This window comes from Mustela putorius, unplaced genomic scaffold, assembly GCF_011764305.1.
Source record: "Mustela putorius furo isolate JIRA1106 unplaced genomic scaffold, ASM1176430v1.1 tig00000596_pilon_pilon_pilon, whole genome shotgun sequence".
NCBI classification, from domain to species: Eukaryota; Metazoa; Chordata; class Mammalia; order Carnivora; family Mustelidae; genus Mustela; species Mustela putorius.
Window position 1 is genome coordinate 14,013,088 of NW_025421428.1, and position 25,524 is coordinate 14,038,611.

At 64.3% G+C, this 25,524-nt stretch overlaps 1 protein-coding gene across 8 annotated transcripts in view; it reads right to left on the reverse strand.

Moving 5' to 3' along the window:
• VAV2 (vav guanine nucleotide exchange factor 2) overlaps positions 1-25,524 on the reverse strand; it is a 147,697-nt gene that overhangs the window by 120,986 nt on the left and 1,187 nt on the right. For 2 of the 8 annotated variants that reach the window (XM_045082862.1, XM_045082863.1), the window contains exon 2: positions 11,130-11,404. The exons of the other annotated variants lie outside the window; for them this stretch is intronic. In XM_045082862.1, the coding sequence (XP_044938797.1) occupies positions 11,130-11,318 (189 nt within the window). In that variant the 5' untranslated portion in view covers positions 11,319-11,404. The remainder of the gene's footprint in view (positions 1-11,129; positions 11,405-25,524) is intronic. 8 annotated transcript variants of the gene reach the window in all.

Sequence of the window (25,524 nt, forward strand, 5' to 3'; positions counted from 1 at the left end):
GGGGTCTGCTGTGCCCCACAGCAAAGCCCAGCAGAGGGGGACCCCGCAGGGAAAGCCCCAGTTTAGGCTCCCTGGATGCCCCCGACCTTCCCCTGGCCCCTGCAAACTGCCACCAATATGAAAAGCCACTTACCGGGCCTGTGGCTGGCATCCCCGGGCCTCCCAGTCCTGGGATCCCGGCTCCACCTGGGGCGGGGCAGGGGCTCAGCTGCAGACCGGTGTCTGGTGGGGACAGGCCTGGTCTGGCGACTCTAGAGGCACACCGCCTGTCCTCTCTGTGCAGGTCTCTCCATTTGTAAAATGCGGAAAGAAAACCCCACCCCGAATTCCTGAACGCTAGGCTCTTCCCTCGAGGTAACTGCTTTAGGCAGTGCTAGCTGACCCGGGCCACCTCCCTCAGGACCTCCAGAAATCCCTGATCCCGGAGCTTCCCTGCCCCGTCACGCCCTGGGACAGTGGGGGCAGGGGACCGGGTCCTGGGATGGGCACTTGAGGCCAACGTCTCTGCAGGCCGCGGTCAGCTAAAGAGCTGGGGAGCGCCCACACCCCAGGAGGACCTGGGCCCTTCGACCACACCCCTGCTAGCCTCTCGCCACCAGCCTCACGCCTCAACGCTGCTGCCCAGACGCAGGCGGAGAGACGGAGGCCAGCCCAAGGCCTCCGGGAGATGGTGTCTGAGGCTCGCTGCTCACCGCCAACCCAGCCAGCCACAGGGGAATGTACGGGACCCTGCCCCTGCCCCCTGCTCAAGAGAGACCCATGGACACCACAGTCCCCACGGAAGCTGGGGGAGTTGGGGTGTATCCGCTTCCCACCTCCCAGCCACCCACAGAGCAGGACTGCCTCTGACCACCTCTGCCTTTCTGGGGGGGGGGTGGCGTCCTCCGTATTCAAATTTCCACGGACACCATGGAGTGTCTCCAAAATGTCTCTATGAGCAACAAAGAGCTGCATTTCCCCGTGATAAACCAAATGCTGTTCCCGCTGGAGTGACCCTGGCCGCCCGGGGCCACGCCCCGATCAGACGCGGTGACTGGCAGCTGACATGCCTTTGATCAATAAAAAATGGGAAATGAATTAACTTCTTGTTTTATTTATACCACGCTCAATCCAAAAGCCTTTTAAAATGGCCTCATTATTATTTAACAGATGCGGCGTGCTGGGATGGATCTCTCCAACTTGGGGCCCTGGGGGTAAATAAACAGGTGGCCCGGAGGTGACAGGCTAGCCAGACACCCCGTGGACGGAAAGGGAGACCGTCTGCTCCCCCCGGGTCCCAAACACCTGGAACGACAGAGGACCTCGGTATCTCGTGACTGAGACAAAGAGGGCTTGTCTGGGAGATACACCTCGGTGCCCCGAGGGTGACCCTCCAAACGGTCTCCGAATTCCCCCAAGCCACCAGGACCCAAGAAGGCTCTAGAGGCACCGGGGGACTCCACGAGCCAACGCCCCTACTTGTGGAGGCTTCACTTCCTGGAGCTTCTCTTCCAGAAAGGAGCCGGCAGGGGGAACCCGGGGTTGGCATATCCACCTTCTCCCGCACTTACCAGTGGCCCCCATGGGCCCCTCTGCACTGCCCTGGTCCACCGGAGGCCAGCCTCGCCCCAGTCAAGGGCAGGTCGCATCCAGCATGGTGGCACGGTGCCCACCACGTGCCAGTGGGCGGCCCAACCCACAGCCACTAGGCTGTGTCACCGAACAAAGTGACCAAAAGGACGCAAGGTCGTAATGTCTCTCACGTCCCCATGTGGCACAGGCGTCCAGCATCTTAAGTCTCTCACGCTCAGACGTGCTGGGACATCACTGGGTGGCATTTCCACTCTGTCCAGCGATGAACAGCCCCGGGGTCTGCGCCGGGCCCTGCAGGTTCACTGTCTGGCTCACTTCTCAACATGGTCCCCGAGCTGTCACATGTCCCCATTTTACGATGGACAGCAGCACGAGGACTGCCCATCTCAACAGGTGGCCGGGGAGGGTCCAGGCCTAACCCAGGTGGTCTGATCCAGCCCCGGGTTGGGGGTTTTCACTCCTGGCTTTTGTCCAGGCCGATTCCTACACACGCCTGGCTTTGGGGACCTCTGGCTCCCAGCAAGCTCCAGCACAAACCAAGTCCCCAAAGCTCAGTGCACCGGTCTCCCCACCAACCGCCAGGCCGGTCGGTTGGTCTGTCTGTCTGTCTGCAGCCCCTGAGCCGTGGGCAGCGGGTTCCGCTCAGTGAGGAAGTCGAGCTTTCCAGCGGGAGGAGGCATGTGACGGCAAGCAAAGCCGGGCTGTGCCACGCCGCGGATGGCTGCAGACGGTTACCCCCTCTCTGACCGGAAGGTACTTCCTCGTCAGTGCTTGGGAGAAGCTCACCAAGGAAAGTCATCGTGGAAAAGTACCAGCTTGGAAGCCCGAGCAGAGCAGGCGGGCAGCTGATGCCCATTCAATCCGCTCAGCAGACACTTAATAGGCGCCTGCTGTATCCCGGGTCCTGGCCTGGGGTCCCAGACTCAAGGACACGAACAGGGCTGCAGCGGGGACCCCTGGAGAAACCACAGCTGTCCGAGGGGGGTATCTGGGATTTCCGTCGGCTACCTGGGTGGGAATTTTTCCCAGCAGTCCTCAAACGACCGGCCGCTCCGCGAACGGCCCGTGTGAGTCGGAGGGATGAGGCAGCGCCCGCGTTACCCAGACTTCAAGGCCAAGGTCACACCGAAGGTTTTCTACAAAGCCAGCAAGAAACTGCTTCTCTAGGATTTCCCTGCGCAGCCAGCACCTTTCCCGAGCTTCTGAGCACCTGCGGGTTCAAATCCTGCCTGGTTCCCCCCACACACCGTCGGCCGGCGCAGCTCAGAGAGATTAGGGCTCGGCCGCCTCGTCCCCCTCCCCCACCCCGGGACCACCGCCCCTCGTCTCCCCTGCAGCCCGGCCCAGACCACTAACAGCCGCTTGGAGCCTCGGGTGACCTCGCCCAGAGTCCGGCCGCTCGTTTCCCACCTCCCGGCTCCGCCCAGAGGAGCGGCCTCGAGGTCCACCGCAGCGCGGGCTCCTCCCTCCGGCGCAACGTGGGCCGCCGACGGGCTCCGGAGCCACCGAGCAGAACACGTCCGGCTATTTTCGTTTCCCTGTTGCTGCTGAAATTAAACCCAAACGCGTCCCCGAACGGGCAGCAACACCGGACCACGGCGCTCACGTCCGATCCCGAATCTCATTACGGCCCGACCCCGCCCGGCCGCGAACGTGGACGGTCAACAACACGGAAGCTGGAGGGAGCTTCCGCCGCGAGAGGCCGCGAGGAGCCTCTTCCGTGCTCCCAACCAAGGGCAGATGGCAAGGGGGGGCCGCCCCCTCCCCTGCAGGAGGCCCCTCGCCAGCCGCCTGTGCAGCCGAGTCCCTGGGGGCAGGGGTAGGGGGACGAGGGGGAGCCCCTGGGGGGAGTCAGCGCGGAGAGGGAGGGGGCTCTGAGGGACTCCCTTATTGGGAAAGACCCCTCCCAGCAGGTCCCCAGTTAGCAGGTCCCCAGGAGCCCAGCCTGGACACAGGGACCGCCACTTCACCTCTCTGCGCCTTGGTTTCCCTCTGTCAGATGGGGTGGTACCCCCGGCAGCCAGCACCAGGACAAGCCACGTGCCCGGACCAGGGAACACACTCAGACCTCAAGCTGACATGAACACGATCAGGGAAGCACAGACGTGGTCCCGTTTTACAGATGAGAAGGCTGAGGCTTGGGGAAGTTACCTACCAAGTGTAGGCAGGTTGAAAGATGACTCCCAAAAAGACACGTCTGTGTGCTGGCCTCTAAAATCCACAAATGTGATCTTACCCGGAAAACGGCTCTAAGCAGATGTGATTAAGGATCGCATGGGGAGATCATCCTGGGTAGGGTGGCCCTAAAGCCCACAGCAAGGGTCCCTTATAGGAGCCGCAGCGGAGTCACAGGAAGAAGAGAGGCCGTGTGAGGACAGAGCAGGGACGGGAGGGACACTGCCCCGAGCCAAGGACACCTGGGCCCCCAGGAGCTGGGAGAGGCCGGGAGGACCCTCCCCGAGGCCTCGGGAGGGAGCACGGCCCAGCCGACCGCTGGACCCCAGAGCTCCGGGCTCCGCAGCAGGCCGAGTGTCGTTGTGGACCCCAGTGTGGTCGTTTACCATGGCAACCCCAGGTCGCAGGGCAGGCCGAGGCAGCCCTCACGCCGAGGCAGCCCTCACACCCTGAACGGCTCCTCCATGCCCTCACCACGACAGGCGTGGCCCCCACAGGCCCTCAGCAAAGATCTGCGGGACGGACGGAGGGACGGACGGAGGGTCGGAGGGATGACGTGGGTTTCGATGAGACACGAAGGCAAGAGTTCTGTCTCCCACAGGTGCCCCCACAACCCCCACTCCGGTGGGACCCCTGCAACCCACCGCTGGCACATGGGCCCCCAGCTTTGACTCAGGGCTCTGGTGCGATGTGCCTCCTCCTTCTGAACATCAAGGTGCCTGGTCCAGCTCCTGAACCCCTGATCGGGGTGTGGGGCTCAAGCAAACCCAGCCAGCTTTCAGGCAGAGAGACTGGGGCTCAGATCTGAGCCTTCCCCCCGCCACATCCTCCAGGGACGCCTGCCCCCAGGACCCTAGCTCCAGGTTAAGGGCACGCCTAAGGCCTCCAAATCCCCATCCAGTGGCTGCGTCCATGTTGCTATAGGAGGGTGCCCAGTTCGAGCACCCCAAAATCAGGGGACCAAAGCAGGCCTGTGGTGCCCCAGCCCCAAGTGTCCATTCCCCTCTCCCCCACGCTCTGTGAAAGTCACTCTCTCACCCAGGGGCTACAGCCCAGCCGGGGGCAGCCGAGACCCCCTCCCCCTCACCCACCGCCGTCTCCCGCGAGCAGACTCCCACGTGTGGCAACCCCGGGCCTCACAGTCGGCCCTTCGAGGTCCCATCACCAAGGGACACAAGACATCATCCTCCGCCTGCCAGCAGGGCAGCCGAGAGCGTCCCTAAGAGCAGCACACAGTGCTCACGGGGAACCCTCAGGCGGACCCTCACCACCGCAGGAAGGGTCAGGTGTCCTGCTCAGTTGCTGTCTCACAGCTCCCGGGGGTTCCTGAGAGGACCTGGGATCCCCGGGGACTGCCACTTCCCCCACACACAAAACTGACATCCACCCGTCCATCTGCCCGGCCGTCCACCCGTCCCCACGCGCACAGTCGAGGCTGCCGAGTCAACTCTGTCCCCGTGGGGACCGGGGGAGGGGGGAACCACCCAGCCAGCCAGCAAGGCCCCACCAGGGGCAGCGTCCACACAGCACCCAAACTGGGGAGAGGTCTTTCAGGGGCTGCCTCTCGCTCTGCAGGGGCCATGAGGCCTCGCAAGAACCCCCCCTCCCCAGATGTTAGCCAGGACCCCAAGTGCCCGGAGCGGGAGCAGCAGGGCGGGCCGTAGAGGCGGCTGAACTTACCGCCCCCCCATCGACCGCACAGCGACGGTGAGTGGGACATGCTCCACGTGGGGGGCACGAGGGGGCGCGCGTGCACCTGTGCGTGCGTGTGCGTGAGCCGAGCAGGTCTGCAGGTGGACAAGGACTTGGGGAAATGTGGTCTGAAGTCAAAGCAGGTGGAGGGTAAGACGAGCACACGTTCCTCCTGTGTTTAAACGCTCTTGGGAGACCGCGGTCTGTAAGCCACAAGCGCCCGCTGAGCGCGGTGAGAAGAGAGGAGGGCGCAGCTGGAGAACCCAGGAGGCTCCGCCAGCCCCGGGGGCAGAGGCCAGGGACCCTCCCAGGCTCGGTCTGCAGAGAAGACGCCAGCTCCCCGGGGGGGGGGGGTCGTGGAGACCCTGCTTCTCTGAACAACCATCGTGGGCTCTCAGCCTGTCGGGAGCCCTGGTCCCTTCAGGGGCTTCTCGCAATCGAATCTCACCCATGCCCCAAATATCCACGTGTCATCCCCAGGAGGGACCCCACAGGGAGCCTCCTCTCCATGAAGAAGTCAGGGAGAGGGTCCGATTCCCGATGCCAACACTGGTGCCCCCCCACTCCCCAGTCTCCCTCGAGCGAGGGACGCCCTTTACATGTGAACCCTCAGCTGTGCCTTCTGAAGTCACTTCTCTCCCGACTTCTGTTCCCACCTTGACTGCTGCCACCCACGGGCTCCCCACCAGCTCCAAGGGACCGGCCATGACCTCAGGCAGGAGCTGTAGCCGCTGCTCTCCATCTGGGGAAAACGCACGTGGGAACTCTCCCGAATCAGGACCTCGTCTCTCCTGCCCCATCATGGCCACCCTGGCAGCCAGTGGGGACAGAAAGACACCGACACGCACTTTCTTTTGGCGCACAGCTCGCTGGGGACCCTGGATAAGTCTCTGTGCCCCTCAAAGCCTTGGTTTCCCCATTTGGAGAGCCGGACTGCAGTCCCCGGGGCTCGGGGACAGAGACCTCCAGGAGAGGGGGAGGGAGGGGTCCTGCAGCTTCGACACGGGTTTGGACGAGACCCCCACCCCCACCCCGCCTAGAGGGCGACTACTGACCACACGGACACACGCGTGGGCAAGCACCCCTGTGCAGAGCGGTGCCGCAGCGTCCCCTGGAAATACCGACCACGGTATTACCAGGCGACCCGACCACTCCGCGTCTGGTGTTCCCCCACAGCAGCGAAAGCAGCTCAGAGACGAGCGCACGGCCGCGCTCACCGCAGCGAGACGTGGGGCAGCCCACCCGTCCACGGACGTCGACAAACGAAGCGTGGTCCGGCCACAGCGGCCTGTTACTCGGCCTTAAAGGGAAGGAAATCCTGAGCCCTGCCCCGACGTGGACGGGCCTGCAGGACGCGACGCTGAGCGGAAACAGACCCGAGAGGACGCGGCGTTGCAGGACCGGCTCCCAGGAGGCCCCGGAAAAGTCAGACTCACGGGAACAGAGAGGGCGGTGGACGCCGGGGCTGGAGGGAGGGGCGCGGGGTTGGCGGAGCGGGTGCGCACCCCAGTTCTGCGAGAGGAACATATTCTGGAGGCGGGCTGTGCCCTTAAAAACGCCTAAGACGGCAAACCTGCAGCTCTTTATTTCACCACGATAGAAACGGGATGGCTTGGGGCGCCTGGGTGGCTCAGTGGGTTAAGCCGCTGCCTTCAGCTCAGGTCATGATCTCAGGGTCCTGGGATCGAGTCCCACATCGGGCTCTCTGCTCAGCGGGGAGCCTGCTTCCCTCTGTCTCTCTCTGCCTGCCTCTCTGCCTGCTTGTGATCTCTCTCTGTCTGTCAAATAAATAAATAAATAAAATCTTTAAAAAAAAAAAAAAAAAACGGGTTGGCTCGCCAGGACCCACACCCGCGGCCCTGCCACGTGGGTCACTGACGAATCTGGAGCCCCGACCAGTCCCTCCCTGTCCCCGGCCCCACAGGAGGGTCTCCGCTGTCTCAGGAGCAGCAAAACCAGCCTCCGACGGAGACGGGGGACCTGGGGGCCTCAAAGTCCCCAAGACACGGGCCTGCCCGGGGTGGGAGTCTGGGAACCGCCCTAAATGGTCTCTTCCTTCCATTTTTCCAACCATCGGGCATAATGTCTAGGATTCCTTCAAGAGCTACCTCCCCTCAGGGCTGGCTTTGGGACACACGCGTCTTGTGAACGCATTAATACCAACCGGGGAGGCCGGCGCAGACTTCCTTTCTCTTCTCTTCTCTTCTTCCAGAAGCTGCACTTTCTGGAAATTCCAGCCGCGCCAGCCCCAGGGCAGAGCCCCGAGGGGGCACAGGGAGCAGGGAGCAGGGGCTCCATTGTCTGCCAGGAGCAGCTGGGCTCTCTCCCCTGAACCAGGGTCAGGAATGTTCGCAGCTGCAGACTCACCCTCCGCCCCCGGTCGGGCGGGAGCCAAGCAGGGGAGGGAGGCTGCAGCGGAGGCCTGGGGGGCAGGGGCGGGCACGCCCCCAGCTGTCCCCACACGGCAAAGCTGAGCCCGGGCTGGCCTTTCGGCGGCTGGCGGCCAAGCTCCCGCCGCGCCCCATCCCCCCCGACTCGCTCCGGGGGCCGGGTGAGGACAGGCAGCGGACATGGCGGTCACCTGCCCACGGCACCCAGGAGCCTCTTGGGGCTGGGATAACCAGCACCAACCGCCTCACCCAGCGGGGAAACTGAGGCCCCCAAGCAGGGCCGGCTGACTGCAGCGGAAGAGAAGGTGCCTGGGACAGTACTCCGGGGCAAAGCTTGGCTCTTGGTCTTTTCCCCCCAAATAGGAACGGTTTCTCCTGGGTAAGGGGGACGTCTGGAGTAAACAGAAGCCCACATGAGCTCCAGCCCTACAGCACCACGGACCACGGGAGACCTTGCTGCTGTCCACACTCTCAACCCTGTATTTTTACTGTTACACAGCGGGACGGCTGGGAACCGCGCACAGCTCTGGGCCCTGGCCCTTGCTCGCGGGCTGCGTGGACCCCGCGCCGGGCGTCTGGGACTCTCCCCGGGCCAGGGCCGCACACTCCAGCGACGCCCAGCCGCTGGGCCTTGGGGACGTTCCCACAGTTTCACCATCACCGTCACACCACAGCGAACGACTCTGCCCCGCACGGGCCCTTCCTGCAAGCGAGCCCAAGGCTCCGAGTCTGCTGCGGGAGGCTTCCTGGTGGAGCCCCCGTCCTGGACGGTCGCCACCGCACAGCCTGGGCAGCGACGGCCTCCAAGCGAGAGCGGTCGGGTGGACGGGCACCCCGGGAAGCCCCCAGCACGGTCCCCCTCCGTCCTGTGTTCACTCACGTCTCCCTCACCCCACGTCCTCACGCCAACGGCCGCCAGGCCCCGCGCAGAGCCAGACACAAGGGCGCCCCGAAGGCACGTACCCCAAGCCCACCCCCATGGGAAGAGATGGTTCGAGCTGGGCTCCTGGGCTGGGCCTGTGAGGTGCCGCCCACCCGGGTGTTATTTTTGAGAGCAGCGGGGCGGCCGAGGGAAGTGAGAGTGCAGCGGAGCGGCGCAGGGTGGGGAGGGCCATGCGGCCCGCCAGCTGCAGAGCCACAGGGTGGCCCGGGGCGGCCCAGAGCACGGGGACCCAGAGGCAAGCCCCGGCAGTCAGAAGCTGATGGAGACACACAGGGCAGAGAAGGCAAGATGCAGGCAGACACTGGCTTGTGGGGTCTCAAGCCACGGGACGCCTGGGGCCCCTGGACACTGACTGGGAGGGACTGTGCCCTGATGCCTTCGAGGTGGCAGGGCCCGGCCGACACCCGGAGGCCCGTCCTTCCCGGGAAATGCCGCTCACGGCTGCAGGGTCACAGGGAAGAATCATAAACCCAGCTGCCCCAGGGAGACAGGGTCTGCTCCCACACACCCTGTTGCTGGAGCTCGGGGACGTCAGAGCTGCCCCTCCCAGTCCCAGAAAGTTCTGGCCTGTAGGGGATTTCATCATCCGGCCACTAAAACGCTAACCACGAGAGACTGAGCCATCCTTCCCCGCCTCCCCGGGTCCCTGGAGAGGCCTCCACCGCTGAGCCAAGGCTGGTGGCCCAGGGGCTCGGGGCGGGCAGCCACTCACCCGGGAGGCTGGCTCAGGGAGCTTCACTCCGAATCCTGTCTCCCAAGTACTGGCACCGCCAACTGCTTCCTCGAGTCAGGAAACCAAGCAGGGACCGGAGAGGAAAGGGGAAGCTGAGTGCCTTCGCTCTCCTCCTCTGGAGGAGGCGGCGGACACCAACAGTCACAGAACAGGGAGGTGCCCCTCGGTCAGGGCGAGGCGCTTTCCTCTCTCCAGACTGCTTACTCCGTGGGACCTTCTGCCAGCCCAGGCCCGTGGCGCTTCATCACCCGACTACAACACCCTCCGTTCAGTAAAGGAGTCTGGGGCCAGGAAGAAGGCATCTCGGGTCAGAAGAGACGGGGTCCAGATCCAGGTCCAGATTCAGGGTCCCGGACTCTGAAAAAGGGGTCCTGGACCCAGAGAGGAGTGTCAGATCCAGGGCGAGGGAGGCTAGTGGCAGCTCCCTCGTGGCTGCACTGAGCCAAGCCCCGACCTTGCCAGGCCAGAGCGTGAAAAGCCCCCAGGGCCAATACCAGCTGAGAGCGGGGAGCAGCAGGCAGGGGAGGTCATAGGGGGGTGCTTGAGCCCAGCTACCCTGGAGGAGCCCAAGAAGGGGGAAGCAGCAGGTGCTCGGAGAAGGGGGCAGTCACGCGGCTGGGCACCCCCGGGCCGTTCCAAGGCTGACCGCAGATGCTTGCTCCAGGAAAGGCACGTAAGCAGAGGGTCCCGCTCCATCGCCCACGCCCCGGCAGACATCACTGATCCACACGGCCGCTGAGCAGCCGCATGCAGGGACCCTCCCTGACCTTCCCAGGGCTGCTCTTCAGGCAGGCCGGGCCCAGAACCAAGTCTGGAACCCTCCACAGCAGCACAGGAGAAATGGGGAGCTCTCGTGGACAGTCCAGCTCCCCCCGGTGAGAACCTGGGTGGAAGAAGGCGGTGTCTGGGGCCCCACAGTCTGGAACGCCCTGGCCAGACCTCAGACTACCTAGGATGGGAGGCACCAAGACAGCGAGTGCCCCAGCCCCGTCCCCAGGCCCCACACTCAGGACACCGAAACCACAATCACTGCTCGGGGGAGGGAGGGGGCGGGAGGGGGGCCTACACGGGAGCAGAGGCTCCAAAACTCATGGGTGGGCACAGAGAGAGCACTGAAGAGCAAGGAACCGACCAGGGCCCAGGGGCTGGGTGTGGAGCGGCTCTGTCCCCCACACTCACCACCCCGCCGGGGTGCCTGGGCTGCCCGGGGGGGCCACAGGTTGGGGGGCCGCAGGCTGGGGTGGCCGGGGACGCCCACCCAGGCCCCATCTCTCCTCTCCAGGCACTGGCAGGAGAGGTCCCGGCCCCGACCCTGCCAGGCTCCCGGGAACCAGAAACCCCACCATCTCAGGGATGATTTTACCAACAAGGAGGAAACTGAGAGGCCGGCCTGGGATGAGCTGCTGGATCTGTTAATTCCTTGAACCGTTTTTCTAGAAATCGTTGTTTCTGATATTTCGGGGGGGGGGGTCTCCACTTCCATTCCTGGTTTACTAAAGACGCCCTGCCGGCCTCAAGGTCACGGCGCAGGCTGGACCCGCCGGCCAGGTGTTCCCCGTGCTTCCCGGCACCTGAGGTCCTTCCTGGCGGGTTCACAGGCGGCGGACCCCAGGGTCTGACGCACCTGTCCCTGGGAGGCCCCGAGGCCCACGCTGATTTCACAGCGGTCGGGACACGGTGAAAGTCTCCACCTCGGCACACGTGAAATCGCGGAAAGCCTCAGCGGGCAGGCGTGGCAGTGACAAATCAGGCTCCCGGGCGGAGAGGAGGGTGACGGCCCCAGCTCTGCGGGGACGCCCGCGACACCAGCCATGCGCACAGCGTCCTCCGGGCCGCAAACAGACCAGCGAACCTTCAATCTGTACCCACGTGTGTCTCTGGTCCCATCCACACCAGGGCCTGCGGAAAGCACAAACCACATGGGGACAGGCCATGACCCTCCAGGGTCCTGGAGCAGAAGGCAGAGCCCAGAATCCCCTCAAGGGACACGGCACACAATCACGGTCCCTTTCTCCTCCCCGATAGGCACCGCCTCCAACACAGGCCCTGGTGGCTCTCAGAAGCGGGGGACAGGAGAAGGGGCATCTCGGGTCTCTGACACCAACGCACTGTCCACCAAGGGTGCCCCGTGCTCTGACAGCCCAGGGCTCAGTCTCGGGGTCCGCCCCACCAGAGCTCAGGCCTTGAGAACGAGACACAGGGCCGCTGGCTCACGTGCGGCCCCCGGGGTCGCGGCAAACACTCCCGGCTGAGACTGACGAGGCCGGCGAGTTACCCTCCCCGGAAGCCGCTGCAGCGTTGTTTCCTGATTAAAGCCTTACTGAATCGATAGCAATAAAGCGGTCTCCGAGAGATCGATCGAAGCAGAGCCCTTTTTAAGAAAAACCACTCTTTCCACAAGCAAAAATCACTTGAAAATAACCCACGCGACTATTTTGGGTTTTGCAGCAGTCTTGCTGGGTCTTCGCAAAGGCCGTCGTGTTACCTGGAGATGAATCGGGCCGGGGACCCGCACTTCCCCGGGGAGCCGGATTCTGCCGCGCCGGCCGCGCGCTTCTGAGAAATGAGGACGCCTGTTCACAACCCGAATAAACCGTGCGCTTACGGAGGCAAAACCCTTAGTGATCGAGAAGGTCGTGCTCAGCGAGAGTCTGGAATGGAGCCCCATGCTAGGGGGAGGCGTCTGTCACCCTGGCCGGGGGCCCTGGCCCCTCACAGGCCTGCAGAGTTTGTCCCACCGAGGCCAGGGCCAGCCCGTCAACCCCCAGTCCAGCCTGGACACTGACAGGGTCAGCCACACAGAGACCGGAAAAAAAGCAGGAAATCCAGAGCCAGACAGAGAACAACGGGGCGGGGCTGAAGCGTCCCCCAACCCCCGGGGCAGGGCAGATTCCAGACAGACCGCTGGGGGAGCTGGGCCTTCCCGGGCCGCTGGCCAACAGCAGACCTTGAGCCCCAGGGGCGAATCTGGACAAGCCCCACCAGCTCCCCCACTGTCCGAGCCCGACATCAGGGCACCCTCCTCATCACCCCGCATGGGGGCCGCCGCCGGCCAGGCCCCTGCCTCCCCCAGCACCCCAGAGCCCGGAGCTTCTCTCCCTTCTCCAGGCGCGGGCCGGAACAGTTTTCCTGCTGGGGTGACCACATCCGTGTCCTCCCCAGCCTCAGGTCCCGGACTGCTGACTGTGGCCTCCCGTCCTGTCCCAGCGCTGCGGCCAAGCAGAACCTTCTGGAGCCAAACCCAGGATGTCATGCTCTCTCTGGCCCCCTTCTGCACCCCAGGTGAAGCCTCCTGCCCACCCACTGTCCTGCCTGCAGCCTGGAAGGCCGTGGCTCCGAGCTCCTCCAGCCTCCCCCAGAGCTGACCGCGGCTCCCCTTGGCGGTCCCCCAGACTCACTCGCCCTGAGGGCCAATGGCTCACAGGCACCAGGTGCTCGTGAATGTTCCCTGTGAGCTGGAAAGTCCCGGTGAGCTGCGGGGCCGTAGGAAGAGCCCCAGGGAAAGGCCTGGGAGGAGGAGGCCCGGCAGGCAGCCGGGCAGGAAGCCGCCACCCCCAGAATCCGGTTGCCGGGAAGACCACGACCCCTCCCAGAGAGGCCTGGAGCCCCGTTACATCCCACAGGGACCCGTATGGAAACCAGTGCCCGTGGGTCCCCAAAGCTCCCGTCACAGGAAGCAGCAGTGTCCAAACCACAGGAGGGGACCGACCCCCAGGCTCCCGGGCCTCTGGGGACCTTGCCTGCTCACACAGCAGCACATTTCACAGGTGAGCCCACTGGGGTGCGGGCGGGGGTAGGGGAGGGGTCACTGAGAAGCGTGTCCAGGGGTGCATGTGGCCACGTCAGCAGTGGGGCAGGTCCAAGCCCAGGCCTAGCCTGGTTCCTGATGCCGCCACGATGGCCCTTCTTCCGCTGAAGGAGGAATCACAGCCAGGGCAGCCCGTGGATAAGGGTCCCCTAGGCCCACGCAGGCTGCAAAGACACGGGCTTCTCCCCTGAGCCCGGCCACGCAGAGCCACGCACACCAGCAGCTGCCCTCGGACCCAGCAGGGTAGGGACAAAGGCTCCCGCACCCTGTCGCCGGCACGGGGTCCTCAGGGCCAAGCGCCCCTCCATGCGCGGGGGCAGGGGGTGGGCACGGCTGGGTCCTGAGCCCCGCGCAGCGGACGGACCCCTGCCCCGACTCTCCTGCCAGCCACAGCTCTGCTGCCTTGCAGCCTGGCTGGCGAACAGATGTTCCATTTAAGCAGCTAAATTACCACAAAATACACCCAGAGAGACGGCAGGCCAACAGGCCAATTTCTCCCAAGGTTTATTTGCATGAGAAGGTAGTGGTACGTGAACATTCTGTCTTCTCTTTTTTTGAGAAACAAAAAAAATTCACTACACACACGCGTTAAGAGAAAAAAAGACACCAGTTTGCGGCACAGGAGCTGCCGAGGCAGGGTGTCGACGGCTCCCACCCCTCACACAACTCAGGAGCCCCAGGGCGCCACGTGGGAGAGGGTGCCGGGCCGCAGGTGGGCGGGTGGCCACGGGTCTGAGTCCCGCCTCCATCCCCTACCTGCGAACTTGGACCAGCTCCCGCGCTCCCTGAGCCTCAGCCTCCAAGGCTCTCCACCGGCTGCCGATGGCCTCCGCTCTCCGGGCCGTCCTCCGCCAGGGCCAGGTCTGTGACCACCAAGCACCTCAGTCCTGTGACTAACTACCATCACCCACGCGTCACGGGCACTCTGGGAGCGGCCCAGACCGGGCGCAGCACAGCAGGTGACACGTCACGCCCAAGGAACGCCGACTGGATCCCCAGCCCACCACCCAGAGTCAGGCTGGGTCCCGGCGCTGGCCTGCACGTTCCCGGGGCCACCGCAGGGCAAAGCAACAGAAAGGCTGAGTACCGGAGCTGCTCCGCTGAGTGCCCAGGCCGGGGCTTGTCCCACCCTGCAGGACACAAGCTCCACCAGCCAGAGGCTCAGGCAGGAGGGAGGGCGTGGGACGGGGACCCGGGGACCCCCACGCTGGTCCACAGTGTGGTCCCTGGCATGACCAGCACCAGAGCAGGGGGCGGCCAGGGCTCCCCACAAGGAGACAGGGTGGGCAGAGCTCCACAGGCAAAGCCCGGAGCCCTCCGCCACCGCAGGAGCGTGGATGCCAGCCCCAAAACGGGAGGCGGAGGACATCGCCCAGACTTGTCTGGACTGCGGACAGGCACAGAGACGGGACCTCTGGCCGGACAGCCAGCACAGACAGCAGACCGCACCTGGCCTCCCGACCCCAGCGTCCCCTCGGAATCGTCCACACTCGCACCTAATTCCAGCAACGAGCCCCAGAAATGCGGCTGGGCTTCCGAACCCCCTGCGGGGCCGGAGCAGGTGCGCACCTGCTGCCTGCGGACGGCGGGGTTCACAGCCTGGACTCGCCGGCTCCGGCAGTCACTCCCAGACACGGCGTGTGGCCCCCGTAGGGGAGACCGGCAGGAGCCCCGGGCCGGCGGGAAGACCCACGGGAGGGGCGGCAGGGAGGCTGCGGGAGCGCGGCCGTGGACGTGGGGAAACCGGCTCTCCCAGAAACACGGAGAAAATCCACATCCCGACTGAACGCCGAGGCCTCCGCTGCGTGGCTCCCGGACATCACCGCGGCCCCGGGACTGCTGCTCTCCTGCCTTTGCCGGGTGGCGGCGGGCACGCGACGCGCGAGCCAGAGCGCAGACTCCCGCAGCAGGCGCGGGCCGGCTTCCCGCGAGAGAGGACACGCGCGCAGACCCCCACCGCCTCCTGACACCTGGGCCGCGGGACCCCTTCTCGTTCGAGGGGCGACTCCGGATGCCCCACGAGCCCTGCTCCCATCCACCCGCGGCGGCACCGAGAAAGGACAGTCCCACGCTACGGGGGGACAACCGACGCCTAATGCCTCGCGGGCTCCCTGGACCCATCTGTCTTCGCCCGAGCTCTCCCGGCCACCGTGTTTCACGGACTGAGTCAGAGCCCGGAGCAGAGGCAGCCGTTCCCGGACTCCTCACCCCTGGAGGGGGAAGGCACCTCGGGGCATGCCGGCCCCGGTGCCCTGCGTCCCAGAGCAGCGCGTACCCAGGGGTGCACCCACCCAAGAAGGGGCCCGAGAAACGGGCCACGTGGGAGGCCACGTGGGGCTGACTCACCCTTCAGACCCAGCAGGGCCTTTCAGGAGCCCAAATGTGTGCGAGCTCAAAGACGATATGCAAATAGATGCTATTAGTATTCTGACCTTGACGTCAACCCAGTCATAAATGCAGGACTTTTAACGTCTCTTGAGGAAGGAGGAGGCCACGGGCAAAGGCGTGCAGGGCTCTTGAGAGTCACACGGTGGCCCTGCGGGTCCCCACCACGGCCAGCACAGGCTCCCAGGGCACGTCCCCAGGGTGTGCACTCACCTGCCACGGACTCCTCCCAGCCCCACAAGGAGATGCTACTTTTCTGGGTCAAAGACACGTAACGAAATCTAGGGTCAGCGACTCTGTTCCTTCGCCGTGATGTGCCACCAGTGCCACGATCTGGATCCAGAGCCTTGTGGCCCCAAACACAAGGCCACACCGTGAGCAGCCAGTCCAGGGCCCTCTCCCCTGACCAGCTTCCACCTGTGCCCGACACACGCGAGCAGGGAATCACACCAGCCTCCCCGGCCCTCGCGCTCTCGGGTCTGGCTTCCCTCCCCAGCACGACGTCTCTGAGGCTCAGCCACACTGTTTGCCTCTGCCTGTTCATCCACTGAGAAGGATGCCAGTTTTCACACCCATCCTACAGAGGGGGAAACTGAGACCCCACAACAGTGCAGCGCAAGGGCCCACCGTGGTCAGCAGGGAAGCCAGGACCCCAGCCCCGAGCCCTCGCCACCCCGACTGTGCCCGGACACCTCAAGGGAGGGGGAGCCCGGCCCCCTGTGCAGCCAGGAGCACGGAGGCCCGGGGGAGCAGCCATGGGGCAGGCCCCCAGGAGCCCGGTCATACCCCACTGCCCGGCCGCAAGCCTGCTTCCTTTGAGCTCTGGGCTAAAAACAAATGAAACCGAATGGTTCAGAGTCAGTTCCCATGCGAAGCCCGTCATCCACGGAGGGAAACAGCTCGGATCGCAGCGGTCTCGTCCCTCCCTGAAAGGACCGACCGTTCGCTCCTGTCCCCGCAGCCAGATGAGCCCGGGGCCGGGGGGTGGAGCCCGCCCCCCATCCCGCGCGTGGAGGGGCAGATTAAGAGTGGGAGGAGCTGAGGGCAAGGCGGGGAGGGAGGGTGTCAGGATGTGGCTGCCATGAGCATGGGGACCAGACCTTCTGCCACCCCAGGGGCCTGACACGGGATGTGAACAGACAAAAGCTTCCTGAGGTGTCCTGTGTGCCCGGGACGTGTGGTGACGCCCCCAGGAACCAGACACCCGCTTACAGTTAAAAGCTGGGATGGTCCCTGCTCCAGCCGTGACCACTGTCACCAGGGCACCTCCCCGTTCCTGGGGCAACACGGAGGCCTCCCGGCACACAGCCGCCACCCCCAGGGGCCAACGCTCACAGAAGCCGTGCCACGGACCACAGCCGGCCCCCACGGGGAAGCCAAGCCAGAGAGGCCAGACGGGGGCTTCGGAGCTCTGGCGTGAGAAAGGCCAGGGCCGGTGGGGCCCCGCGCCTCTGAACTGGGGGGACCCTGGCAGGTGGCTTCGCCCGTGCACCTCTGCAGAGGCCCCCCCTCCTGGGGCCACGGGGCCACACCACCGGCCCTGGCAACATCCTGCGTCTAGGACGCAGCTATGATAATCAAGTAAATGTCGGTGCAACGTGTGTCCCCAGGAAAGGAAGGGGTGCTCAGGGAGGAAACCAGGCAGAAGCAGGGCTGGGGCACGGGGGGCAGCACAGGAGCAAGCGGACGCCCGGAACCCCAACAGCCCACCTACGCAGGGGCTCCCAGGGACGCCCTCTGGCACCCGCCCGCCCACCACCCACCTTCCACGTGTCAGGGACGCACCTGTCAGGCCACGGCGGGACCTCGCAAGCTTCGGGGCGCGCCGGGAGGCAGACAGCAGGAGACCGGCAGGCGCCCCTCCCCGCACAGATGGCGGCATGGGCTGGGGGGGGGGGGGCAGGGGGCAGACCCCCCCCCACTCCTGTAAAGACCTGGAGGCTGAAGAGCCCAGCGGACAAGCGGGAGGACGGCGGCGGCCCCCGCACGGGACCACGGGCGCGGCTCCTGTGAGGCCCGAAGCCCAAAACACGGCAAACCAACAGAAGCGTTCCCAGGCTCAAGGTGAAGGTGACGCGGGGCAGACACGCAGGGGTGTTGAAGCCCTTCTATGACCTCTACAGAGACAGGCACATGAAGCCCACGGAACAGGGAGGTGCCCCCGCCCCGGGGTCCCGGGGCAGTTCAAGCCCAGGCCCGCCGCCCTCGGCGGTCACGCATTTGTTGTTCCTGTTTATCTTCTGGATTCAGAAACCGAAACAGTGGGAACAGCTACAGGCTGAGAGCCCAGAGGCTCGGGGCTCCTCTGGCTGCCCCCAGGCTCTCCCTGGCCTGAGCAGGGCAGGCCTTGTCGGGGCAGGGGACAGAGGCTCATCCCACACAGCTGGGGGCAGGGAGTCCCCCGCGGCGCAGGCGGTGGGCAGCGGCTGGAGCGTCCACTCCGGGCACCAGGCCTCCCCCCGGTACGTCGAGGACCCTGTCACCTCCCCAGGAAGACTCCACTGGCAGGCTTGCTCGATTCCTCCGCGTCGGGAAGCACCATGTTGTTTCTCCAGGACCCCCCCCAGACAGTCAGGGACACAAAGTCGGGGGTCTCTGCCGCTCTCACCCAACGCCCATGGGCGGGTGAGAGCGAACGTGCCAGTGACACAGAGTTCCCTCCCAGCGACGGGCAGCAGGAGAAGGGGACGGCTGCGGGTTGGCAAGAGGCTCAACCTCCACGTGGCCGTGGGACCTCAGGCAGCCGCCTCGGCCTCTCCGTGAAGTGCCCAACCCGGTGTCACCCTGAGTATCCTGAGACGCGGGGGCGTGCTGGCCTGGGCAGCCAGGGACCCAAGCCTTCCAGAACAGGGCACAGCCGGCAGCTATGATCTAGAAGACCTGGGGGGCCTGTCTCTGTAGCAACCACCCATCTCTACCCTTCAGTTACCCAAAGGCATCCAGTTTCCAAGGCCATCTCAAGGGCCACCTCCTCCACGAAGCCCTGCACAGTCCCTTCCCTCCAGGATCCAAGCATCTGTCTCTGATAAGAACTATCACAGCCCCCAGAGATGGGACAGCAAATCACGCGTCTGTCCCCACCTCCTGCCCCGTCCAGCGCTGGAGCTCCTGGGACGGAACCAGCAGAGAAAGGGGCTGAGACCCTTCCAGCAGGCACCCAAGGTCGCCGGCAGACGGAGGGGCAGGGCTGCCATCCGGTCCTGGGCCCCGTCTCCTTGGCCAAGGATCCTCCATCTCTCTGGGCGTCACCCAGCCACCACCTAGCCCGGGGCTGGAGGGTAAGTGAGGTGCGGGAGGGCCCGGAGGCAGGGCAGGGGGGAAGGTCCAATCCAGGCGCTGGCCGCCCACCCTCTCTTAACCTCCGTGAGGCTCCGCTGCAGCTGGGCAGCCAGAGGCGAGGTGGGGCCCACTGGCCAGGGGAGGAGGCTGGGCCAGCCAGCAGGACCACGCCGCCACCTGGGCCTGGGGAGGGAGACTTATGGGGCCAGATGTGAGGCAGAGACAGTGCCGGGCCCACAGTTTCCCACCAAACCCTCCCAGCAGCCTGCAAGGTGGCCACGGGCATCCCTGTGCAGACGAGGAGGCCAGGGCTCAGCCAGGCCCACGACCCTGTGCCACAAAGACCCCCACCGCAGCTCAGGGGCCGATGGCAGTGGACCCCCCCACTGCCCCTCCAGAGGCCAGCAAATGTCCGCGCCGTTCCAGACACTGGGGGACTCAGCCCCGGTGGCCCCTGCTGCCTCTCCTGTGAGGTGGGGCTGAGGACCGAGCCCCACCACAAGCCCTCCACGGAGGAGATGAGGTCCCGGCCCCCAGCGCTTAGCCCAACTTCTGGCGCAGGTGGAGAGAGCTTGATCCTTGCCAAGGACGTCCGAGGGCCCTGGATACAAGTGGAGATGTGACAGCAGACTCTGGGAGGGCGGGGACCAGGGACCAGGGCTCCTTCAGAGGCCCCAGGACAGGCCCTGAGCCCCGCAGGCAAGCCCACCCCCCGGTTTGTACAGGCCACCAGCTAAGGAAGGTTTCTACATTTTTAAACAATCAAAAGAATATATTTCATGACACATGAAAATGATAGGAAATTCAAGTTTCATTCTCCGTAAAGTCTGCTGGCCCCCGCCACACTTCCTTGTCTCCAGATCGGCCCGGCTGCCTTCACACCAGGAGGGCAGAGCTGAATGGTTACGACAGAGCCTGTCTGGCCCACGAGGCCCAGATATTTACCGTCTGGTCCTGGACACAAGACCAGTGCCGGCCTCTGCTCCGGGAGCGGGGCGCTGGTGGTCAGCCGGGGCGCCGCAGGAGACAGGCCCTGTCAAGGGGCAGTCAGGACGGAGGCCCACCCGGCAAAGCGGCCAGACTCATGTCTGGGTCTCTGACTGAACCAGGACCCTGCCACCCCGGCCCCGCAAGCACTGTCTGTCCCAGATATCCCACGCCTAGAAGCCACAAAGCCGGGGACACAGACGTGGCCTGGACACGAGGCCAGGAGGAAGAGGCTGGAGGATGTGATGCTGCCAACTGCCCAGAGCAGGACCCACCGCAATTCTGGGAAAGATGACAGAGTCCCTCTCCAGAGTGGGGACACCCCTGGCCACCCTAACCTTGTGCAAGAAAGAGCTTGAATGAATGAGGCACAGGGTGGGGGCTCCCCATGGCTACACAGGCTCATCAGGCCTCCAGCAAGGCTGCTGCACACATGACCCCGGGCTCAGCGGAGCCCCCGTTCTCTGCACAGGGACACCACGTCCAGGGCCCAAATGGCCTCCCCACCAAATGCAGAGCACACTTCCAGGCTCCAGCCCAGCCCAGCGACACCAAAGCCACAAACAATCCACCAACCACCACCACGGCCAGGCGGTGCCCTCCCATGACGTGGGCCACTGATGCCCACGGGCTCTGCCTGACGAACCCACACGCAAGCTTCAGGACCCCCCACACACAGCCCAGGGTCCTTCGCAGCCGGTCAGACCAGCACCAAAGATGGGACCCCGGTGCAGTGGCCTCGGCCACCAGCCCAGGCCCCGGGTAGCCCACTCAGAGCCTTAATCCCTGCCACGTGCGAAAGCCACGGTCAGGGAAGTCCACATTTCTCCACTTTCACCCCAAGAAGCCTTTCCGAGCGCTTTTCATGGCCGACCTCCCATACGACGCCGCAGTGCCACAGAGGTACCGTGCGTCTGTTTTATACTCTGTGTAAATCTGAGCTCTGTACGTAAAAATAACATGATTTCCTCACCCCCAAAGACTTGATTTCCGCCACACTGGAGGCCATATCACCCTGCTGAGAAGGCAAGGGTTCGCTAAATCGTGTTATTAAAATTAACATCGTGCATTTCTTTTTACCTTTTTAACCGGGTCACCAGAGATTTTGAAATATGGAAGGAATTCACGTGTTTCTATTTGGCAGCCGTGATACAGACAGAAAACAAAGAGAAACGTGCACACAGCACACCCATCTACACCTGCGCACGCGCGCACACACACACACACACATACACACAGCACCAGCTCCCACCGCGCGGGCCGTGGGGAGCAGGGACAGCCCGCAGCGCTGTGCACACCGGCACCCAGATCTTGGCTTCTAAACACCCCCCGCGCCACGAGGGAACCAGAGCTCCTCCGAGAAAGGGCTGACTCCCGAGCTGGGACAGGGAAGAATGCAAAAAGACGTCTTGCTCCAGAAAGTGGCTGAGAACACGGGGCGCCTGGGTGGCTCAGTCGGTGAAGCATCCGACTCCTGAGTTCAGCTCAGGTCGTGAAATCGGGGTCGTAAGATTGAGCAGAGCCAGGCTCTGTGCCCAGCAAGGAAGTCTGCTGGTCTCCCTGTGCTGCTCCTCCTCCTCTCTCCCACCCTCTCTCAAATAAATAAAATCTAGGAAAAAAGAGGAAAAGAAAGAAAGAGGGAAATAAAACAGGAAAAAGGAAGGGACGGAGGGAGGAAGATCTGCTGGGAACACCTTAAAGTGCAGAGCAGCTGCCTCGAAGCAGTTCCCGGGTCAAACGTGGGCGCGGAAACGAAGGCCAGTGACGGATGACAACCCGCCGAATGAAACAGGAAATCAGAACGCCAGCTGGCAGGAAGAGAGGACGAGGAAACACCGGAGGCGCGACAGAGCGACGGCACGGAGCGGACAGGCAGACACCGCCTGGGACAAGGCCGCACGTGCCACCTGCAGGCCAGGAGCCGGAGCCGAGACACCGTCGCTGGTCCCCCCCACGCAGGCGCACACCCGACACGGGGTGTGGACCCAGAGGTGGGACGCTCTGCCACAAAGGGTGCCTGGAACCCGCAGGGTGTCGAGGTCCTGGGCACCGAGGGAAGGCTGCGGGGCTGCCCCGGACCGAGGGGCTGAGGAGGACCGCAGACAGCACCCCTCCGGTTCCCCTACTCCTGAACCAGCATTTCCGGGGCACACATGAGTGGGTCACGCCTGAGACGGGGCTGAGAGGCTGAGCTGCGCTCACCCAGAGCAAGGCCCTTGTTTTGCGGGCGACGCACTGACATGTTCGGCGTGGGGGCCCCAAATTTCCCCCTCATCTCCACTGGGGCGAGCCACGTGGAGCTCTTCCGAAAGTCTAAGATATTTTCCAAAATTTGGAAAAGGACAAGAGGCTTCCTGTTTCCACAGAAGCGAGGGTTCCTCGGTGCCGCGCTCTGCCCTGGTGTCGCACGGCTCGGCCTCAGGGCCCAGGCCCCGGCAGCCTGCCCTCAGGAGCCCCGAACACCTGCGGGCCGCCTACAGGCCACTTCTGCAGCCGGGGGCATCTGGGCGACACTGCCACACTCTCGCTCTTCCAGAAGCGTCATGAGAGCAGGACCCCGGCCACGCGGCCCCAGCCTCTCGCCAAGCACAAAGCCTGCCTCGGAAGCCCCCGAGATGACATCCTAGAGGAAGGCTCGCCCCAGTCACCCTCCAGGCGGGGCTTTGCAGAGGAGGCAGCAAGAGTGTGGCCCCCACGTGCTGGCTGGAGTAAAAGCACCCGAAGTACAGGGTTAGCGACCTAAACCCTGGCGCACGGGGGGCTGTAGCCAGGCTCGCCACACCGAGAACCAAGAGAGTGCAATCAGAGGAGGCTTCCTGGAGGAGGGGCCTCTAGACCAGCTCCTCCAAGGAAGAACCAGGCCCAGAGAGGGGGAGTTCTACCAGCAAGGGCACAGCTCATCATGGATGCTGACGGCAAAGGTACGGAAGAGGGCAACAGGCCTGAGGCAGGGTTGGGGGGCGTGGGCAGAGGAGCTATCCTGGGGGAAACCCGGGTGCCAGGCTTCACAATCTGTTCTCCGGGGAGGAGGCCTGCCGGGGCACTGTGGGCAAGAGGCCGGGCGGGTGGTGCCCTCCGGGTTCAGACCGAGGACACAGCGCAGGGGCTCTCTGCTGGCGTCAGCAACCTCAGGACGTCCACGGCCAAAGCCGCTCCAGACACACAGGATCTCTCGTTAGGATCAGCGATTGCGGCCATACCTAATTATCTTAATTAAACCCAAGGTGGCTTCCAGGCATTTTGGAATAAAAAAAAAAAAATTAAAGCGCAGCCTGCCGGCTCCAGGAGGGCACGGCGGAGGGGCCTCCCGGCGCTCTGCACGAACACCCCCAGCCTCCGGCTCTGCACACCGCAGATGCCCCGTAAGTGCACACGCTCTTCTGCTCCTCTGGGGCCAATAACCCAGCTGAGTTCAGCTCAGAGAAAGGAACATTCCCAACGCCATCCTCTGAAAACAGGATGTCACCAGGAGAAGCCGGCACGGGCTTCTGGAATAAGGAGACAACATGGAGGCCTCCGGGCTAGACGGGTGTCCGGCTCTCCAGGACCACGGAGGCCGGAAGGCCCTGCAGACCCGACTCGCCACAGAACACAGGCACCCACCGTGCACCCCATCCTCCCCGTGGAAGCAGACATGCGGCAGGAGCCACAGAACGAAAGTCAGCCAGACGGCTCGAGGAAAGCTTGCGGAATCGAATTCGCTCTGGCAGTCCTACAAGGGAGACTTAAGCTCGTGGCCTGGTTTCCCCTCTTCCGACCTGTGTGACCCGAGGCCACAGGATCTGAGCGTCAGCGGCCTCATCTACGAAACAGGAGCGGCGCGGCCTCCCCAGGACCCTCCCCAGTGAGAGAGGGAAGCCCGCACTGTCCTTGGGATCCGAGCATCGGGGACCAACAGGACATCTTTCGTCCCCCGCTCTAGGGATGGCAAGCTCCCTGAATCACAGAGACCGGCCACACCGAGAGGCCCCCGGGCTGTTCTCCCAAACCGGCACGGCCAGACCTGCCAAAGAGAATGATTTCCTTAACTGTGAATATACAGACGGAGCCAAGGCGTAGACCCAACGAACACAGGTTCTCACGGCGACAGAAAAACAAAGATGGGGTGACCCACCCCAACCCTTACAAGATGACCGGCAGGCTGAGGTCAGGGAGACCAGCCCTCAGCCTCAGCCAAGACAGTGGTCCCTGCCAGTGTCCGAGGACCCACCTAGAATCACTAACGTCAGCTCTGCGCCGCACTGAGGACGGTTCCACCTTAACCTCGGGGAACGCTCCGCAGGCAGCATTAAGGCACTTACTACTGCTGTTCCCATTAAACAGATGGGGAAACTGATGCCCCAAAGGTGGTCAACTCCCTAGAAAGTGACTTCAGCGAGCACATGTCCACGAAGACACACAGACGCTCGCCCGTCTGCTTCTCCCCAGCACCGAGTCCCCCTTGATACCCTTCACAGGCTGTGACACGGGGAGGCTCAAAGGGACTGTGCCGCTGTCAGGGCTGCGGCCCCCTCGACGGCTCTAGGGACCCCAGGATGTCTCTGTACTTCCAGCACAGCAGCTGAGCCAAGCCACCTGCACAGCCAGGGTGCCCCCACTTCCCACGCCCTGCCCAAACCCCAGCTGGGAAAGGGCAGCCCCGGGACCTAGAGGCCAGCCAGGTCCAGCCTCCGTTGTGTGGACCTGCCCACCCCAGGCTGTGTCCCTTAGCCCCGACCTCTGTGCCAGCCAGCCAGGAAGCCCGCCAGGAGCCAGCAAGCCTGGGCAGCCCCTGCCGTTGACAGCCAAAGGCAGACACTCCCGCCCGTGGCCGGCTCTGCCCTCTGCAATCCTTCCTGTCCTCTTTCTCCGGCCCAGCCCCGTCCCCACCCCCAGCAGAGGACAGAGGGGAGGAAGAGACTCAAGGACTGACGGACTGATGAAAGCACCATGCAGCAGGACATCTGGCCCGGGGAACTCCGGGTTCCTTGGCATGAGAGAGCGTAAGGACAGCGCCGGTGTCGGGGGAGCCCTGAGACCGCACCCCTGCACGCAGAGGCTCCCTCAATAGGCCGCCTGCCTCCGGGGTCCTGGGTTGTTATTGCTGAGTGGGACAGCAGCCCCCTACCCTCCCAGGGCTCCTCTTTGTCAGCAGCCACTCCCTCCCCCCGGAGGAGGGGATGCCCTCATCTCCTTGGAAACGCAGTCCCAGCCAAAGGGCAGAGGCCGCGCAGCCCAGCCTGGAAAAGCCGTGACTCACTCCATCCCCGTTCTCCCTAGCGGGTTTTCCGATGTCACACAGGAATCGCTGTTGTCCACGCGGACTTGCTGTGGGCCACAGAGGAAGGGGCTACAGGGCTAAGAGGAAGGTCCATCCTGGGCAGGGCTGCCCCCCTTGGGCGCCCGGGACCCCTTCACATGGAGCTGGGCGGAGCCAGCGGTGTGACTGGGGGAGGGCCGGCCGGAGCTTCATTCTGCTCAAGTCTTCGCCAAGTTCCCTTTAAGGGGGCAGCCAAGCAGCTCCTGCCGGCTGCGCAGACATTTTCCTGCCCGCCGGCTGCCACACGCCTCGGCCACGACA